The following is a 21,083-nucleotide window of genomic DNA, read 5'->3' as shown; positions in this document are numbered from 1 at the left end:
GAATAAACAACCTCACCTGATCACTGCAAGGAGATATTGAGTCTACTGTGGCCAAAAAGGAGAGTAGAGCTGACAAGGCAAACGACACCTCTGAGTTTGGAGAGTTGCAGCTCATACTGAACAACAGCATTGTGAGAAAAACTTTCCTCACAACTTTTTGGATTTAACTCCAAACCAACTCAAAACAAGCGAAGCTTAGAAAAAAGAGAGAATTTGTCCACCATCTACTGTGAAGCTGACTGAGCTCTGCCATTGGTGGTGATGAAGATCTTCAATAGGAACGTTCGCCTCCAGGATGTCACCGTCATGTACTTCACTGCGCTGGCTGCTCTGATGGTCATCTTGGTGGCTTCGTACCAGGCACCCACCAATGCCGTCGATGTGTCCAGCCTTCAATCAAACCCCTCTAACCCTCTCCCGCATCTTCCTATGCCCTTCCGTGTGCCCCTTGACCCACGCGGCGAGCTCCAGCTGGCCTGGAACATCAGCTACGCCAACCAGGAGATTTACATGGCGCTGAAGGTGGCTGAGCTCAGATACGGCGTTGTCCTGGGGATGTCTGACCGGGGGGAGCTGACCAATGCTGACCTGGTGGTGCTATGGGACTCTGGGACTAAGAGCTACTTTGGGGTAAGTAAGGATGGGATGTAATGTTTTCTATAATTTGTCTTTTAATTGGCTGTACTTTAAACACTTTATGTTGTGTTTATTTAAGTTCAGACTGAACTTAAAAAGATAGAGATGTCAAGCCAGTTAGAAAAAAAAAACTCACTTTCTTAAAAAGAATTCTTCAATATGCACCTGTCAATTTCATAATTTGCACAGGGATTACATGAAAGCCTTAATCAAGTGGCGGTCTCCCTCTTTCTTATGTTCCTCATCTGTCTGTGGTCCCCGGGGCGTGAGATTGGTGTTTTTGCACGAGGAGCCAGCGGACGACTTGCTTCATGATCAGACAGTCACAAAGGATGTTATCGGCCCCCGCTAATTGGAAATCACTCAAATTGCACTAATAGCTAAAGTTCATCAGGGAATCATTAACAGATATTAGCATATCAAAATTGAATCCCGTGCTGATTGAGATGTGCAAAATTCCTCGTTTTCATTTTGCCACAAACACCTTTTTAATAAATTTAACTCCAATTCATTTTTCTGAAAATTGTTGATTTTTTTTTTTTTTTTTCACTTTTCTGGGTTAAAAAAAAACATTTATCTCTCTAGTAAAATCCCATTTACCTTCCTTTCAATTAGCATTTCTGTCCATTGTTTTAGTATCTTGATTGAGTTTGTGTGGAAATATTAATGAGAAACAGTAAGCACAGTGAATACTAATTCATTCTGTTCTTGTTCTCATTCTTTGTGTTTGGAAAACAAACTTGGTGAGTGTTATATTTTCAATATAAAATCTGTATTGGCTGCATTTCTAAACATATAATACATATAACATACGATGGATGCGGTTGTTGTTACATTGGAACCTTTAGTAATGTATTTCTACATGTTAGCTTCTGTGTGTGTGGGTTTAAGTTGAGAGACAAGGTGAATGACAGGTTACGAGTTAAATAATGGAGACATGCTTTTTTTCAATTCAACCTGTTCTTCATTAATGTAACAAGGTACAAGATATCACTCGCTTATTTTTTTCTATTTCTCCACAATGCAGAGTAATCACTTATGTTATGTGTCTGTGCTCTGCTGAAATTTCTTATACTGTATGTATTTATTTAGTTTTTTCCATCAGACCTAAGAAACCTGAATAATTTCCACTTATTTCACATCTGCTGCAGGTACCACGCACATATTATGGAGATAGAGGCAGATTTGGATTTTTTGCGCTGACTAGTTATTGAGAGAGACATCATGTTTTCTTGGCTTCCTGCAGCAGATCTGTCACCATGGTGATGTGAATAAATGGTATAAATTGCATTACTATTTCTTTAAAAGCTAACTAATAGCCTTGGGATATAAAAGGCTTCTTCTTTTTTAATAAAACTGGGCAGAATGGGCAGTCTAAGTTTTATTGACTTGTTCAGCAGAGATAAAACACAGGAAAGAAATATCCACTGTGATTCAATCTGAGGTCAAGGGAGCAAGAAGGGCTGCAGGGGCACACACACACACACACACACACACACACACACACACACACACACACACACACACACACACACACACACACACACACACACACACACACACACACACACACACACACACACACACACACACACACAGGGCTTACTTACCAATAGATCAGTAAGAATCTAAACATCTGGGGTGAATCCTCAGAGTGGATTTCGGAGCATCAAAAGAAACTGTCAGTTAATAAATTGTAATTGAATTTGATGCAATATTTTCATGAGCAAAAACCCTGCAGAACAGTAGCTTTGACCCGCCCCATTCATTTCTACTCAATTTCAGGCTTGTTTCCCTTTAGTTACCCAAATCCCAGTGTACCACATCTCTGCTAGCATCATAATGTAGCACTCACATCATTGTGAAGTATTTTCTTGTTAAATTGATCTCCCTCCTGCTATCCAACCCTCTTTCTCCCCTTGTTCCATCTGTTTCTTCTCCCTCAGGGGGGCCAAATTACCAGCAGAGGAAAGGTCACTGTGCGCTCTCTTTCTCACTCTCTTGACACAGACACACACACACACACACACACACACACACACACACACACACACACACACACACACACACACACACACACACACACACACACACACACACACACACACACACACACACACACACACGCAGCTTTACAAAAAGACAGGCATGTTTCAGATATGCTCTGTAGTCCAGGCTCTCCTAAAATCCATTTTTTGTTTTCAAAACAGGTACCTTGAATCCTTGACTTTGACTGCCATGATAAAATCGAAATATATAAATATATGTTTTTAAGTTTTTATTTTGATTTCTCACTTTATTTCTTTTTGGTTAGATATTTAGAGATACGCAATACCTATAGCCTACTTTAATAAAACATGAGACATGCAGGCACCTTCAAGAATTTCCTAAATGGACAAAGGCCTGTCGGGAAACACAACTCAAGCTCAGGATCTGGATGATAAATATTAACATGGTGCAGTAGTTACATGTGTTTTTCAAATCTCAAAACAATAATCACATCAACTAGTGAGCTGTTGGGTCACAATAATTTCCCCAGACAGTATGGTATGATTATAGAGTTTGGCAGAAACTAAAGTGAGGCTTCAAGGGCAAGAAAAGTAGATATATTTTGCTATGAAAGTCTCTCTTTGTGTTACTATCCTTCGAAGGTGTTTTTAAAAAAAAAAATCAAATAGTCACGATACAACTCCACTGAGGTCATAGTGACATAGTCAATGTATTCTCCACGCATGCATGTAACACATATATTATATAGTGTACACTGCCCACTGTTTTTAACATTATATAAATACACTATATGTGTTTTGTAAAATTGTTGACTCCAAAATCTTTGTAGTTTGTGCAGAACAGTTACATAAGCGGGGCAGAGAGGGAGACAGAAATAAAGAGAGAGATCTCAGGTGCTATTCTGGACAGATATGAATGTGAGAAACATAACAGAAACGGATAGACTGAGCTCTTGCAAAGCCTCCTGGCAGAGAATCATCTATACTGGGTTGCGATGGTTTCACAACACCCACCACCACACTAATTTTTTTTCTATTAACTGGATCACAAACCACAGTCAAACAAACCAATACTACAACTTATAAATCTGTGTTCATTATAAAACAAACAAATAGTAACATTATTGTTTTTGCCGTTATCGGTGACATTTTTTGTCCAGTAACATTTCACCTCAAAGCTGTCTTTTGTGTCTCAATAACCTTAAAAGCTTCTACTAAAAGCTACTGATCACTTTTTTCCCTACAGAATAATTCTGACACAAAAAGATAAAATATGCACCTTACCTCACTCTCAGTTTGGTTTGCACGGGGTACTGAGGTTCACAACCAGCTCTGCAACACCCACTGACGCCCTCTGTTCTACACCTATAGTTTTGAAATGGAAATAATGAGCCTTTTCCCCTTCATTTCCTCAAACATCAGGTCCATCCACAATCTAGACTAATACCGTCCCACCTGAAATCATGACTGTATGTGAAACAGAACAACATGCTCCTCTAATATATCTACTTGGTGTTCATTAGGCTATTTGTGAGCATATTGTGTGACTTTTCCTTTAGGATGCCTGGAGTGACAGTGAGGGTCACGTCTCGTTGGACAGCCAGCAGGACTATGAGCTGATTGAAGCCAAACAGAAACCTGATGGGTTCTACCTGCTCTTCAAAAGACCATTCAGCACCTGTGATCCTAGAGACTACCTCATTGAGGTGTGTGGAGGCTTGTTTCACTGTGTGTGTGTGTGTGTGTGTGTGTGTGTGTGTGTGTGTGTGTGTGTGTGTGTGTGTGTGTGTGTGTGTGTGTGTGTGTGTGTGTGTGGGAGGAGACTATGTGAGTACTGACTGTATCAGTGGTTTGGCTTCTGTCTCCTGCTGTTTCTAAGTTTTGCTATTAGCTACTACTACACTTAGCTAACATTAGCATTAGCAGCTGTTTACTTACGTGACATGTCGCTGGTTCAGCATCAAACTTCATTCCTTCACTCGCCGTGAGAAGTGTCCAGAGGTGAAAACTCTTGTCTCTAATACTGTATGTCGTTTCCTCGGCTTAAGTTAGCACGCTAACCAGCTAGCCTCTGTCTTGCTAGTTACTGAAAGTAATATAACTCTAAAGGGCGAAGCTCTCGCAAAGCCACAAACACTACCATTCACTTCCGGCAACACATTTTTTGGCGGGAGAGTAGCCTACGACGCACAAAAAATGACGTAGGTATGAATATATTAAGAAATAATTAAATACCCAAATAAATCCAATAAAAAATCATTTAGATTACGAAGAATGCTATTTCTATTGTTATTTATCTGTTATTCTCCATTTATTTATTTATTTTTTATTTCCACATTTTTCGCATTTTGTAATGGTGGGCTGAACATCAGTCTAAAGTGGGATTGATTACAGTAGGTGAAAAAGAAAGTCAAATAATAGCAGCAAGTTAGTCTGACGAGGAAAAGATGCAACTCTGTTGGAATCCTGGAGTCCTAAAGATGAAGTTCATAGCGTTTACCTAGCTAATTGTTGATTTTAACCGACTTGTTTCTCTTGCTGCTTATTAATTTGTCTTTGTCTTATTTGTCTGGTGCCATGCAAATAACAATTGATAGATCTCTAAAGGATATGCACATTTCATTTCTTGCATATGGCCTCTAGCTTAAAAATAAAAAACACTGAGAGAGAGAAAAAACACGTCTCTCAGCCTGAACTGACTGAACTTGACAGTTAACAGGTGGCGAGGAGAAGATTGGGATACGGTGGGAAAGATGCTTGCCTGTCTATAGCCCAAAGAGGGACATAGTGTATTAGCACTCTAAGTGTGTAAGTGAGAGAGCACATGTGCGAGTGGGAAGGTGTGTGTTTTTATTGCTGTATGTGATGTGTTTAAAAAAAAAAAAAAAGCAGTGGGACTAATCATGCAGAGCCCATGGTTTTAGGTGTGGACATGAAATGCTTAGAAAGTTCCCACTGAAGCATTTATTATCCTGATTATGGTTTCCATGGTACCACATTTGACTGCTAAGTTGCAGACACAAAGCCAGTGAACATCACTATGACAACATAATGAAAAGTTCCCTGTGTTTGCCTTAGTAGTGATTTCAGCCCAATAATAGAGACTATTGATGTGAAATACACAGTCATGCTGTTGATGCTCTGTTTCGCAGCCATTATATACGTATATAATGGCCAAATATCTTTTCATTCCTTGTTGCTGTGATCAGGAGGGAACCGTGCACATCATCTATGGCTACTTGGATCAACCACTTGCCTCTTTGGAGCAGCTGAACCTGTCCCGGATCCATACAGGGATACAGAGAGTGCTGATGCTACGCCCTGACATGCCATCACCCACCCTGCCTCCAGATGTGGAGACGCTGGATGTTGTGGCGCCAAATGTCATCATACCGAATCAAGAGACCACCTACTGGTGCTTCATCCAGAAGCTGCCTGAAAATATGCCCAAGAACCACATTGTCATGGTGTGAACGCCTCTAAAAATAGAAACACTTAACATCGAGTTTACTTACACCGAGTGGAGTGGGTGTTTTAGACAGACATCCCCCACAGGCAGCTATTACTGCTCCTTGTTTGCCAGCTGGGCCAAACACAACATGGGCTGTAATGTCATGGTTAGAAAGGAGAAACATAAATCAAGAAAAATGGAATAGACACACAACAGACACATCACCTCACATCCTTATTTTTTCCCACTAAACATTAACTTGATGAAATGCAGATGCCATGAGATATATAATGATGTTTCACAGTATCTTGTACATAATCGTTTGACAGCTTTAATTTTTATTGACTTATGTATCCAATTCCAAGTTAGTAAAATTGCTAGTTTTTTTTTTTTTTTTTTTGGGGGGGGGGGTCTAAAACAACATGTCTTTCTCTTTTTTCACTTGTTTCTCTCGGTGTGTGTGTGTCTGTCAGTATGAATCAGTGATAACTCCAGGTAACGAGGCCATCGTGCATCACATAGAGGTGTTTGAATGTTCCCCGGATGTCCACAATGTTCCAGACTACAGCGGCTCCTGTGATGAGAAGATGAAGCCGGGCAAGCTCGACTTCTGCCGCCATGTGCTAGCTGCATGGGCTATGGGTGCCGAGGTATGATAGGTTGCAAAATTTAAGACTCAAACTAGTTAAATCATGACATTAAAGGGGCACCCACACAAATACAAACACATAGTCAAGTTTTTTAACAAACAAAGAAGGTGTCTAATTGAAAGCGAGAGTTGGAATAAGGCCTCATTTTGGTCCAGTGCTTGAATCTATTATAAGAGATAAACAAAAACTCCTACGAGAGTAATATCCAAGCTTGAACTGCGAGCAGAAAACCTCACAAAGATGATCCCACACGCAGCACAAGTCTATTAAGAGCTCGGAGACAGTCTGTGTGTGGGCGGCAAATATTCCCAAACTTGCTCACATGGACACTAAGGTACACACATGAACATGAATGAATCCACACAGGCATGCACACTGGTGAGGTAACAATGCACAAAAGGTTTCATCACAGCTGTGTTCTTTCTGCTGCTTTCTGACAGCTAGAAACTTAACCAACTGAAACTTTGTAAAAATTTTGAGACATTTCGAGTGCACGATAGCATGTAGGCTACCCCAGGATCGCTTCAGAAATCAGGGTCATTGGGTTTTCGACATAGAAATGTATTTTTCACTACTTTGACTCATGTTTTTGGTTAAAATAAGTTCATCACTACGGTTTACAAAAACGTACACAGCTTTATAAAGTCACCTGACATCCTCCTTGGCATCTATCATAATGACTACAGCTGTTTGACAACAAAACATAACTATGGAGTTGTAATCAGCTGCTTTCAGGGAAGTAAAGTTTCCAACGAGTATGTTGCGGTTGCAAGCTTCCTCAGAGTTGCACCTGTTTCCTCCTTGTGAACAAGTCAGCCAACTAGTCATTCGGTCAGTCATCTATCAGGTATTAAATCACCCACCTTACATGCTATGGCTACCATCCAGCTGGCTGACCAAGCAAGCAGGCAGTCCGCTGCTCACATAAAGCAAAGAGGACAGGGAATCGTGAGCCTGTCACCATATTTCTATGCTCTGCTCCCCACTGTATCACAGCCAGCATGGCCCCACTCTGATTGGATTATCTGCCAGCCAAACAAAACCAAGCAGGATGCCTTCTGTGAGCTGTGAGCTGTGAAGACAAGATTAGGTGGGAAATATTCAGGCCTCTTTCATCACCTCTTAATAGTGTTGTTTCATTCTCCCCGGCACCGCGTCAGAAGGGAAACGTGACTGTGCAAAAACACAAAACAAGGGAGCGCAAGGGAGAATAAGAGTAGACGAAGTCTGAAAGAGGAAAATGAAACAGTAATGTACGACACTGTCACATGGGGCAGCACAAGGGGAGAAGAAGCACATGTGTCTTCGGATTTCACTGTTACACATTGGAGCATGATTGAATAAAACGGTTTCTTCCTTCCATTACAAACTGTACAGAAGAAGATTTCTTGATGAGAGCATGGAGTTTAATATCCAGGGGGAAAGAGGTTAGAATTATTCTCTTGCTGTGATAGGAGAAAAGAAAGAAAATAAACCTCACGTGTTCACAAGCGGCATCCCAGAGGGGGCGTCCATATGAGGATACAACCTTCCTCCGTCTAGGAATAATCGATAGACATGTTTTAAAGCCTGTTCACAGATCCCCCAAAAGGCCTAAAAAAAAAAAAGACTGTGAAAGTTCCCGGCAAGGAACACGGTCGATGCAAGGACTGAAAAACTATGATCAGTTTTCTGTATCGTGATCAGTCTGTATCTGTTGCAGTTTTAAATTCTGTGGGTGGTTTGGAGCTCTTGAGTTGGCATCTTGATATTTTTAGAGCTAGGCTACTTATTATCTCTGCAGATTGGGCAGGAAGGTGAGACATGATAAGACACGATGTAATAATTATTTCTTAGATGCACCACTTTGATTAAAGATCACATCTTAAAGAGGCTTGAAGTTGATCACAGAAGTCTGCCATTGGTATTTTAAGACATCCTACTTTCTCTTCTGAAAGTTTTAGAAACACCTGTCAAGACTTAAAAGAGGACAGAGTGTCTCTTCCACTCTCTTAACTGGTGCATGTTGGCTCAGGGTGACCTTTTTTTGTCATGCTCTAACAACGTCTGCCTTGAACAGAATGAGAAAATGAGCAGGGATGTAAAAAAAAAAATCTCCATCCTAAACATTTGAGACACTTTAATGTGTTTTGCCTTTGGACAGTCGCCCTTTAAAGTGCCTTCAAAGTTGTGATTATACTTTGGGCCCTTTCACTAAAACACTGTCAAAGTCCATAAGTGGCCTCCCCACTCTGAAACGTATGACTTATCTAATACAGCAGCATCAGAAAATAACAGCAAAGCACAAGCTGTGCATATTGTGAGGATATTAAATCTAAAAAAGGCTTTTACTCAACATCCAAAAATCATCAGTGCGATATGTGAAGAGTCTTTGCTACAACTTCAAAGCAGCTCTGCATAAATGAGAGGAATAATGAATTGTGTGTGTTTGCTTGCAGGCCTTTTACTATCCTCCTGCTGCAGGCCTACCTATGGGTGGACCAGGATCATCAAGGTTCCTTCGTCTGGAGGTCCATTACCACAACCCTCTCCTTATATCTGGTACATAGAGTACATATGTAACCACACACACACACCACGCACTAGGTTCAGATCACTCTCTTTTATACACACACACACAGAGAAGCAGCAGATTGTCTGTATCTTGCTCTAGGAGCCCAAGGCTTATCTTCAACTGAGCGATTCATTTAAAATTTTCCAGATATACCTTTTGATCTAGCCTGCAAAAGTCACTACAGACTTTGCTTTTCTTATCCCGAGCTGACCTTACAATACGCACATCGCCTAAATTTCCATCTTCTAATTCTTTGCACATCTCTCTGGTTTTTGGAGTTGTTTTCTGTTAAGATTTTATATATCCTCTTATGTCTTCCTTCAAAGTTTCCTGTGGTTGAACAGAGATAGAACTAAGGCTTTGAAACAACTAACTCTTAAAAGTCAAGCATAAATGACAGTAACACTGGTGTGCTCAATGATTGATTTGAGTTTTTGCAAGTATTTTTCAAGAATTTAATGTCTCCATTAGAGAGGGAACAACAGACAGATGAGGATGACACGCCGCAAAGGTCACCACTTGGACTCATTAACTGGGAAATAATGAATTAAACCCTTAGGCTATGAGGTCATCTTCTTGGATTGAACTTTTGAACCTAAACTTCTCCTCTGAATATTTTAGGAATATTTCCAGTCTACAGTGTTTTTTTCCCCCTAGTAGGCTTAAAAACTGTAATGCTGTCTGTGCTGGTATATACAAGATAAATGCCAGATGATTCAAAAAGTGGCATAATGTGTCCTGACCAGGACCAGATGGAGAGCACATACTACAAACTCATAACACCTGGGAATTTCTTTCTACATGCTTATAATCCTCTCTCCTCTCCTTCTACTGTAATTCTTCCATCAAAAATCTTAAATTTGTTGCAGCAGGCGACAAACAGCACCCAAAATAAACTCCGTGGCCTGGTTTAATGAAAAAACAATTCTGGCTCTCACATGTGTTTAATGATCTTTTAGTAACAGACTGTCTGTTACGTATTTTAAAATGTGCAATGCAGGCCGTCGTGACTCGTCAGGGATACGGTTACATTACACCCCCAGCCTGAGGCGGTACGATGCAGGGATAATGGAGTTGGGCCTTGTTTACACTCCAATCATGGCTGTCCCACCCAAACAACAAACCTTCTACCTCAGCGGGTACTGCACCTCCAAGTGTACCCAGACTGTATGTATACAAAAATCTTATGTGGTTCAGTTGTTAAGAATAGGCAGAAATGCCCACAATGCGCCGCATATTTCAAGTTCTTCATCTCTTTAGCACAAAAGTCTTGGTTGGACTATGACCTAAAAAGAAAAGTTGTTTCCTCCGTCTGTCTTGTTGATCCAGGCTTTGCCTCCAGGAGGAATCTATATATTTGCGTCCCAGCTGCACACCCACCTGGCTGGGCGTGGGGTGAGGACAGTTTTGGTGAGGGGAGGCAAAGAGCTGGAGGTGGTACAGGAGGACCAGCACTTCAGTACACACTACCAGGTGAGGGCTCATGTTACCCACAGGAACTGTTTACTTGTAGGCCCAACAGCCACCCTGAGCTGGCTGTTGGGATCATTTTGCTGCTTCTACCACACATTTCAAAAATAAAAGCATTTCACTTTTAATTAAGTCTTATTACAGTCTTTCATTTTGCATAGGATGACCTACAATGTATTAGCTACTGTATACATGAGCTGAATATTACATGGAAATGTTTGATGGTCAGAGGAGTACTTGTTACTGACAAATGTGTTTTGTATTATTCATGACTGGGCAAAGAGACTAGCACTGTAATTGTAGGCAAAATGAAGCGGTACTTCACAATGCCCTGAAAAGACTGCAGCATTTTCCTCTAATTATCAACACATTTAACAAGCTAAAATAATAATGTGGGCCCATTGTTGCCTGTCAAAGACACACATCTTTAAAAACAGCTAAATCTTTAATTTCCTTTAAAAAGGCAAAAATAATTTCCGACAGCAGCACAGCACTGCTGTTTTTAACAAATGTTACTCAAATAGGAGGAAGTAATGCATTTACGATGTGGTCAGACGGATGCTTATTCAGTGTAGTAAATAGAATACAATTTCAGCCATCAATTGGGCTTAGTGGTTGGTTTTTAAAGGTGTACAGAAATGGCCGTTTGTCCTGTTTGTCGCGCCGAGTTGTCACGAGCTGCAACACGAGTTTACCCGAGTGAGGAAAACGAATTTGATTGGTCGTTATCGAGCGGGCGGGATATTCAAAGCTTGGGGCGAGCCCGAGCTCCGTGTGTGTGTGCGTGTCTCAGACGTTTGAATGACGGATGACGGATCCAATATCAGTGGCTGGTGAATCGTGTACAGGCTGACGTATAATCCGTGCGCCTGCACTATCCAATGCGAAAAAAAAAATACACACTTTCATCCCGGATTTACTCAAAAATAGAATTTTGCACAAAGTTTGGCCTACAACGTCTGAAAGATGAGTTATCACATTAATTTTATGACCCAAAGTGGGCTCAAATTCAATTTTCTTTTCTGTACACCTTTAAGAGTTTTTGGGTAATGGAGGCTTCTCTCTTTGACTTGTATATCTTACTTTGGGCTCTTTGGTTATAAATGCAGAGGGGAATTCAAAGGAAAGGAACAACTTTAGTCCTGTATATGACCTTTCACAAGTTACTAAACACTCAAATAGCCAGGCTATAACTTCACCTCAGTTTACTGACCTGCCTGTGTTTTACAGACATTTATACTAAGGCAGATACAAAGAAATGAGACATGAATTGAGGCCACAAGGCAACAAAGCAAAAACCCTCCTGTCCATCACCATCTAATCTGACAAACAACAACATTACTGTCATTGAGAGACAGCTGCTGACATCTGTTGTGTTTTATTTATGTGCAATATCCTGAGGCAGGTACATGCAAAAGCACACACGGACACACACACACACAGAGGAGAAGGACATCTGCTAGACTGCCTGATAAAATCTCCAGCTGCTGTTGATGTCAGACTACTGTGAGTGTACCTGAGTGCTGTTGTTGGAAACCCTGCAGCCTCATTAGGGCCTATGAAGACTTTATCAGACCGTTCCCAGCAAAGCTAATAGGCCTTTTCACACACTGAGCTAATGAAGGCTGGCCCCAAGGAAAGCATCAAGAGCAACTGGTGTTTTATCTTGCTGCGTGTGAAATAAATGTGTTTTACACAAAGTGTTCAATTATGCACACAATTAAGATGGAAGTACAAATGCTGTGGAGAAACACGCTGTATCTGGGAGTGAATTCTGACTTGCGAGAGTTGGGAAGAACAAATTGCTGTCAGCAGGTTGTCATCACATCACAGATTACAGCTTCAGGTGAAGTCTTTTCATGTCTAAATGTAGCCTGTGTGAAGGAGAGCCCAGGAATCCTAAAAATGAACATCAGATATATTTTCATTTCAATGCACTGTTTGTTTGTTGTATTCTTTCTTCCAGACGATCCGAGTTCTACATAAAATGGTGAATGTTTTACCCGTAAGTATAAAGTCGACGACTGTGCCTGCATTTGAAACTATCAAAGGCAGTGACTATTTGATGGTTTCATTTTCCACTGAGCAGATTTTACCTTCATACAAGAATGGAAGTTTTACTATTCTGCAAGCTCAGCCAGCTACACCTGAACAGTAGGGCCCCAGATGTATTTCTTTCCCTCCCCTTTACATTCAGAGTATTGAATTAGGTACTTTGCTGCTGAATAAGGTGCTTAAATGGTGTGAAAATAGGGACAGGCGGTGAAATCAGTGCTGTGGTAGGATATTCCCCCGAGAAGAGTCAGGACAAAACCATAGCAGCTGAGCAACTTTCTGTTAATAACAAGATGTTAGATAATGAATTTTCTTAAACTATCTTCAGCTTCTTTGTTAATCTTACATTATGGTTGCAACTGCTGATGTGTTTGCGCTCCTGCAGGGTGATGCCCTTATAACAAAGTGTACTTTTAACACAGAAGATAGGACCAAGCCTACGGTGGTGAGTAGCACACTATCAATACACAGGACTATTTTTAAGTTCACCTTGAACACTGTCTACAACAAAATAACCTGGAGTGCTTTTTTTTAAAATTATTTTTCCTCTTTTTCACCCTCCACCTTTAAACTCACCATATTTTCTGCATTCCCATAATCCCTGCTCTGACCCCCTTCTCTCACCCATCCTTTCCCACCTCACACCAAATCTCCTTGTTTCCTCAGGGAGGTTTTGGCATCATGGAGGAAATGTGTGTCAACTACATTCATTACTACCCTCGGACTCAGCTGGAGCTCTGCAAAAGCCATGTTGACCCAGGATACCTGCAGAAATACTTCAATTTCATTAACAGGTAGCACACACACAAATAACTCTCTCTCTCTCCCTCTTTCTCTCTCTTGTCCTAAAACATTTTACTTGTTCCTCTTGTCCTTCATTTTCTCTTGTTCATTTAGCATCTTCCTCTCCATCTCTTGTGTGACTAAGCGATTTTTCTTTTCCACATTCATCCCTTCCCCCTCTCTTCTACACTCTCAAGGACCAAAGTGGTGATTGCTTCTTTTAATCTCAAGAACCAGATGCTATGTCCTTTTTAAAGTGAAACTGTATCGTCCTAACGCCATTTCTTGATTTGGTCTTTTTTTCCAATCTGTTCCTCCTTTCTCAATCTCTCTGCTTCTTCTCTTGTATCGACTTTCCTTCAACCTGCCTCTCCTCACTCCATCTCATCCTCCCTCCAGGTTCCAGGGAAATGATCAGTGTGTGTGCGGTGAGGTTAGTGTGACGGAGCAGTATTCTCAGCTACAGTGGGACACGTTTACTGGAGAAGTGTTGGACTCCCTTTATAACACAGCCCCCATCTCCATGCACTGCAACCAGTCGACAGCACGACTCTTTCCTGTGAGTCCCCAAACACTCACACACAAAACCACGGGCTGCCAAGCCACCAATTAAACCAGTTCAAACACGGACATCAGTTGGACAGGAGTCAGAGAAGCTGAACAGACATCTTTTTTAACTTGTTATATAAACACACTCACACACAGGATGTTAGGATCAGAGCAAATAAATTAAATAGAGCTCAAAACTATGTCTGTGCCTTGATCGAGATTGCCAGTAAAAAGCTTCCTCCTTGATGTGTAGCATTAGTTGGGCAACTACATACACACACAAAGGGCAATACAGCTATTACACACATCCCAGTGTTTTGTTAAATACATCAAGAGCACAATTACAGGGGACATGTTACAAAACTAATGTTAGAAGATAAGAAACATATGTAATTTAAAGGATCCAGCCAATTAAGACATAGCTAGAAATGGGATATCTGGATTGATTTTGTGTGTTTTGAGGATTCAGTTTAATTTGTTTATTTCATTAAAGCTGCTGACAACATGATGTTCAATCTTTATTATCTCTCTATAACTTATAAATTCATTACTTAAGCACACATGCACAGTCAAAGGAGCTGTTTTTAAGTTCTGCTATATTGCTACTTAGCTTTAGCACTTGTTTACTTGACAGCCTTGGGAAAAGCGCTTCAGACACTGTTGCTTTGACAACAGGACAAGAGATCATAATGCACCATTTAGTTACACCCTTCAGATCAATGCAACAGTGATTCATTAATCAGAAAGGGATGACCATGACTCACAGTAAACCGCTAACATTAACAAACAAACAAAAAAATGTGATATATTTTTCTGAATAGCCAAACCACTGATAAAAAACACTACACTAAAAGAGTCTAAAATATGTCTTGTTTTGTCAGACAACATGTCATCACTTCAGAAAATAGGTTTTTGAGGCCTTTAAGCTCAGCATCAGTGGGTGGCCTTTAAATAAACTGAAATGCGTACCATTAATGGTGCCACCACTGGAGGGCATTTAAAAGACAACTGTTTTCAAGATATTTTAGGGGGAATCAATCATGCGTGAAATAAACTCAGAGTAATGCAGCAGCCCAGCTTGTAGTCAGGCTCTTACAGTTTTAGTCTTTGTTCTGTCAATACTTCCTATAAAGGGCAGCACCTACTCTTTGGTACTTGAAAACTTGATGATAAGAAAATGATGATGATGGGGAATGCAGACGCTGGACACACATGCACATAAAAGTGCGAGTTTTATAAGCAACAAAAGTAAGAAGCAAGAAAAACTGTGAAGTTCGTAAAAGACAAAGCCAACAACAACTGAAAGCTAGAGTCACCACAGGAAGGCTCCTACTCCCACTGCAGAGAAGTGATGGCATTTTATTTCCATAGCCTCTTGCTGAGGTAAGTGTAGGGTGAGCTGGAGAAGTGCAATGAATATGCAATAAGAAATAAAACAACAATAGGAGTGTTGACATTTAATAAATGTAGCTATGCGCTCTCGCTCTCGCTCTCACTCTCTCTCTCTCTAACAAACATACACAAAAAGTTATCTACAGTGGAACAATTTCATATTTTCTTCTGACTCCAGCACTGATGTAGACCTGTTTTCACTTTCACTGGATAAGCACATAATCTGCACCACCACCAATCACAAAAATTACATAAGAAGTCCAATAAATATGCTGTGCAACCTAAATACCACTGCACAATGTCAGCAAGCTTGTATTCTATTGTTGTTGTGACTGACTAAATGTGTGATTTACTGGCAAAACTGAAATGAAACAATAAAAACACAAAAAACTACAAATGTTGAGAAACAGGATCTTATAAAAGAAAGAAAGCATCGTTTTCAGTCTTCAAGCTGCTTCTCGTAAATAAAGACCACAGAAAAAGTGTCCTTGAGTGCATTTTCTGAAGATTCACAATGTTTGATCCATTGTTCGGTGACAACCGTGTAATTACCTCTATAAAATGTGCTGTCCAAATATCAAGGACAGTTCCTGTTTTTTTGTCATTCTTTGAAATTTTTAGGTCCCAACAACACCTCACATGCCAAAAACACTGTATATATTTTGTTTCTCCAGGGAGAGTGGGAAAACCAGCCTCTGCCAGTGGTGGCCACCGTTCTTGAAAAGCCTCGCTACCCCTGTGAGGGAGGAGCGCCACCCACCAGCCGGCCCCTTACACCCCCAGTCTGAAGCATGGTGGTGGCCAAACTGAGCCTGGATAAAGAAGCTCCTGTTGTTTTCAGATTGAGTTCAGAATTTTCTAGTTTCATCTTTATGTTTGGGGACAAATGACATCTTTTATTGGGGTTTCTCATGTCTGCTGCTTGGATAAAAAGATGCACTGCTGCTGTTATTTTCAGCAGAGGCAAGTTAATAAAAAGTCATTATCACGTCAATTTTCAGAGCAGTGGACTGCACCATTACTGTATTTCTAATGCCATACTTAATAATGCACAACACAGAAAAATAACAATGACAAGCAAATTGGTGAAATGGACAAAAGTGTTCTGAAGTTTTGATATTAGCCATTAGTATCTGTTGCATTACTTCAAAGGCAAATCAATATGATTTTGCTTCTCCTTCATATTTGTGTTGTTTTGATCCCCAACATTGTTAATGAGCAACTATTATTAAGATGTGATACACTGTTATTTGTTGAGTCATTGTAGTTTGTAATTAATGGTTCTATAATGAATGATTTAGGTGGCATTTATAGATAGATATATGAAAAGCTAATTTTAATTCATAAATTGTATTGTGTATCTGACAGCTCTAGTCTACACTCTCTTTGGCTCCATGCTGCTGTATGTTCTTGCATCATTTTTTGTGTGTTAAATAATAAATGTCACAAAATGTTGGCAGTTAAAAAGGCATTTATTAATACATGAATCACTTTGGACAGAATAAATGAGTCTAGCGTAATGTTACATTTATAATTTGACTGGTCATTACGTCCTCTCACTGACTGATCATTTCTGTTGTTTTATAAAATGTTAGACAACAATAACCAGGATGCACAATTGTACAGGAACCATATTTGAATTTTATATACTGTATATATATTTTTTTACACTTCACCTGCTTTTATTGTCATCAAGGCTTTTTTTTTTTTTTTTTTTTTACAATATTCACATCACACTCTGGGAAGAGGAGAAGTTATAGAAACTGTATTATGAAAGACCTTTGGGCTCATTGTGGTAGAAGACCTGTAGTGATAGTGTTTATCAGTCTGTTTCACATTTCCCATATAAATCTCATTATTAACCTAAGCTACTCCTGAGAACAACAGTTTCAATGATTAATGGCCTTCTGGGCAGAATCAATGAATCATTCCGCATTAGTAAACATTTTGTGCTGAACGTGCAGCGACACACATCTGAGGGGCAAGTAGTGGTTATACACACACAAATGCCTTCCTTTACCTCGACCCACTTTTTTTTTGGCTGCTGCCGGCAGTGTGTGATGAGCTTTGGCTTTTTGGTTTGGGTTGAACAGCTCTAATGCAAGTTGATGTAAACACAAGTAGAAAATAGAAATAATAATCCATAATCAAATTATGCGTTGAGTGTCATTAAACATAAACTATGAAACTACATTTTGCCTTGTAAACAGGACGAATTACCAAAACATCATAATTACTTAGGTACACATAACGTACAGAATAAATCAGTTATTATTAGGTATTAAACCAGTGATTTCTCTTTGATTCTTTGATAGTCACCATTTTTTCTGTCGACACAAAGCAGGAGCTACCTAGCTAACTTAATAGCAGTATTTCTGTATATACACACACAGTATACATGTAAAGGCACCAAAAAACTTCAAAAACAGACATTTAGCATGATTCATATTGATGATTTTACACAGTATTATTTCATAAGTCCTACAGTACACTCCCAGTATATTAATCTGCTACTCCACACCAAGTTCATGAAGCTCACATTGTTTTCAACGCACTTCCTGCAGATTCTTCACATTTACTCGAGATGCGATAATGCCTGCTGAACTGCTTTACTGTGAAGCAGATGCACAAAATGTGTTGAGTTTGATTTAACGGCACAAGGCGAATGGGAGTTCTTTAGCGTACAAACTGTAAGCAGATAGTCTCATTATGGAACAATGTATCGGTTAGAAAAGAAAAAAAAACACAAAAAAAACAAAACACAACGAAGCATTGAGTTTGCAAACGGTGGCGACAGCAGATTAAAAGTGCAGAGCGCAGCAACATGGGGACGGATCAGGAAACAGAGGGGTTGTATCTGTTAACAGCTGCTTTCTGATAACTGTTGTCTTTTTCTGTCACTCTTCTTCTGCGGCGTTTTTGTCCCCGGCTGGTACACTGTGCCTCGGGGTGTTTCTTTCTTGCTTTCTCTCCAACTCTGATAAACACTCAGGCTGTCTGCCTCAGATTTAGATATGACACAAGAAAGTAAAACTCTAAGTCGTTATTATCAGCACAAACATCAGTCACTGTAATCTGACTTCAACTGCCCGAAGGGCGGCTGTGTAGTTTGAGAATACTTGTGTTCCCCAACAGAGCACGCTATGGCCTCATAGGATAAATAAGAAAAGAAATATTACATCACTACAGTTTTATAAACTATACTGCTTCTTGAGGACAAAATTAGTATTAACAACCTGAGTCTAATAACCAGTATGTTTTTATTAAAAAGGTCTACCTCTCTCTTGGCCTGAAGCACAGAAAGCCAATAGAAACTAATTGAACATTTGTCTTTAAGCAACTTTTAGCCTTGTTGGCAGGGTTTTAGTTACAAAACAGCTGACTGATCTTCATTAATAAGGTTACCATCACAGCTATAATCATGCTAGTGAGTCAGGTTCACCACTATGTTAGCTGTTAACTCTTAATTAAGACTTATCTACTGGGAATAATAAAACTGATTTATCTCTTGAATTTGTCTTCATAGTTAAACTACTCATGTTTGAGCATTCACAAGAGAACGTGGTTACTCTCCAGACTCCAGAGCAGGCATAAAAATGTGGAGTTGAGACCTTGAAGCACCCTCAACAACAAAACATTTTCAGCACCGCTTTTCAAATCATGATACAGATTTTAGTCTCTCCATAAAAAGCTTAATTTTGATATGAGCATATTAAACATGACATTCACTCAAGTTCTCTATTAAATCAACTATATAATCTGAACCAAAATTCAAGCATTTGAAATACCTAGTAATTGACAGAGAGGTAAAGACTGAACCAGATGCAACTGAATGTACAAAAAAAAGAAACAAAGAAAACACAGTTGCACCTCTCTCAGCCTTATCCTCCTACCAGTGTGCCTTTGCTTCAGTTTTTATATTTGTGGTCCTTCTCAGTCGTAGATGCCCTTCACACGTTTATTCTCAGGATCAAATGGAGTTTTGAGGTGGGCCTTGGCTTTGTATGTCACTCCCATCCTCTCCATGGTAAACTCGCCGCTTTTTATGAAATCAGCACTCACCTGATAAGGAAAGGGAGAAAATAAAATAAAATGAAGAGGTGAAAAAAAACATAAGAGGTGAAGAAAAAAAACAAAAGGGAGATAAGCAAGAAAAGCAGAGGGGAGGGAAAACATTTTGGGGGATGAGGAGAAGGTGGAAATTAAAAAGAGAGAGAAAACAAGATGACCCTTTAATCCACACCCCTTTTTTGTGTGTTCCCATTCCCAAATGGCACAGCAATCAAGAATGGACCATTTCACTGCACTCATATTATAAGAGAAGTCAGAGAACTCAGCAGTTATAAAACACTGAAAGCAATTTATTCACTCATGAGTCAGTGTCAACTCCCTCGTAACACAGGGAGCTAATTTTCACTGACTGACTCCCTTTTCCCTCCCTGCAGCTCTCCCACTGAACTGTCACTCTGTCTCTCTTTCTCTCTCTCTCTCTCTCGCACACACACACTGTCCTCTTTCATCACCACTTAGCTTTTACTATTTCCATGTTGAAGGCTATAAAAGGAACAGCACTGTGGTCAAAGACTGACAACCTTATGTGGGAACAAAGCTGCCGTCATTCCACCTTAAACCGTCCGTAGCCGTATGACATGACAGAGGCGCAAACCAGCAAGGACACTTGACAACCTTGTCTCAGTACAAATGGACAAGCACTTTACACACAGCAATGATCTAAATCCAGTTAGGATCCAGATTTATTTGAATTTGGCTTGATGCCTCACAATCCTCTCAGTCCCTCATTTTTAAAAGGAAATCCTGCAGCATGCTGCTCGCTGTCATCAGGAGAGATACATATTGGTAGTAGGATTCATTCATTTGATATTACTGTAAACCCATTTGTTTCTCTGAAGGTCTTATTGCAATATGATGAAATATCAGTGTGCTTATTATTTAAGCTAATAGAAAATCGGTTACAAATCACCAATGTCATTTGCTGTTCATACACTTACTTTAGAAGTAACGTCCTGCTGTGCTTGAGACACCCTCTCGTACTTGTTAAGGATAGTCCATAATGCATGCAAGTCAAACTGTTAGTCAAATTGTGCACTGATTTTCATTAACTGTCTTAAAAAAACTAATTAAATGTTTGTTTATTTTTCATTTGATTATTACCTGGGGCTCAAGTCACAGCAGGCTCCACTTTAGGAAGCCCTGCTTTAGATTTAGTCATCAAAGTGTAAAGGCAATGAATTAAAAATACACTTCGCAAGTTCTAATCCTGTGGCGTTGCATCCTCAGTTATCCCATAGTATAAGGCAAATATTTGTCAAAGAAAAAACTCAGGGGTGTTAAACTTAAATGCAGCCACTAGCCAATTAACTGTTGTTTCATCATATGAACCTGTATGTGCTTGTCAGTTTGTGGGTCACAACAGCAAGAAGAGCAACATTTAGTGAGAGTTAAGGGGAAATAAAGTTTTTGAACGACTGCATACAAAGTGTTTTAGGTCTAATTCATTCATTCACTCATTTTAA

The 21,083-nt window shown here is 39.9% G+C and overlaps 2 protein-coding genes across 3 annotated transcripts in view; one reads left to right on the top strand and one right to left on the bottom strand.

The window, feature by feature from the left end:
- Positions 1-261: 261 nt before the first annotated feature.
- On the top strand, positions 262-18,321 carry dbh (dopamine beta-hydroxylase (dopamine beta-monooxygenase); the record flags this gene model as incomplete). The annotated part of the gene is made up of 12 exons (XM_083983229.1): positions 262-630; positions 4,205-4,351; positions 5,855-6,112; positions 6,570-6,746; positions 9,185-9,287; positions 10,301-10,467; positions 10,630-10,773; positions 12,737-12,775; positions 13,211-13,270; positions 13,492-13,619; positions 14,008-14,167; positions 16,224-18,321. 12 exons carry the CDS (start codon positions 262-264, stop codon positions 16,335-16,337), a joined length of 1,866 nt encoding a protein of 621 aa, XP_083839355.1. The 3' UTR covers positions 16,338-18,321.
- Positions 17,003-21,083, bottom strand: part of sardh (sarcosine dehydrogenase) — a 42,669-nt gene continuing 38,588 nt past the window's right edge. For both annotated transcript variants that reach the window (XM_083983218.1, XM_083983217.1), the window contains one exon: positions 17,003-19,611. In XM_083983218.1, coding sequence (XP_083839344.1) covers positions 19,483-19,611 — 129 coding nt within the window. In that variant the 3' untranslated portion in view covers positions 17,003-19,482. The remainder of the gene's footprint in view (positions 19,612-21,083) is intronic.

Source organism: Trachurus trachurus (genome assembly GCF_905171665.1).
Source record: "Trachurus trachurus genome assembly, chromosome: 12".
NCBI lineage: Eukaryota > Metazoa > Chordata > Actinopteri > Carangiformes > Carangidae > Trachurus > Trachurus trachurus.
This window is presented reverse-complemented; position numbering and strand designations above follow the sequence as displayed.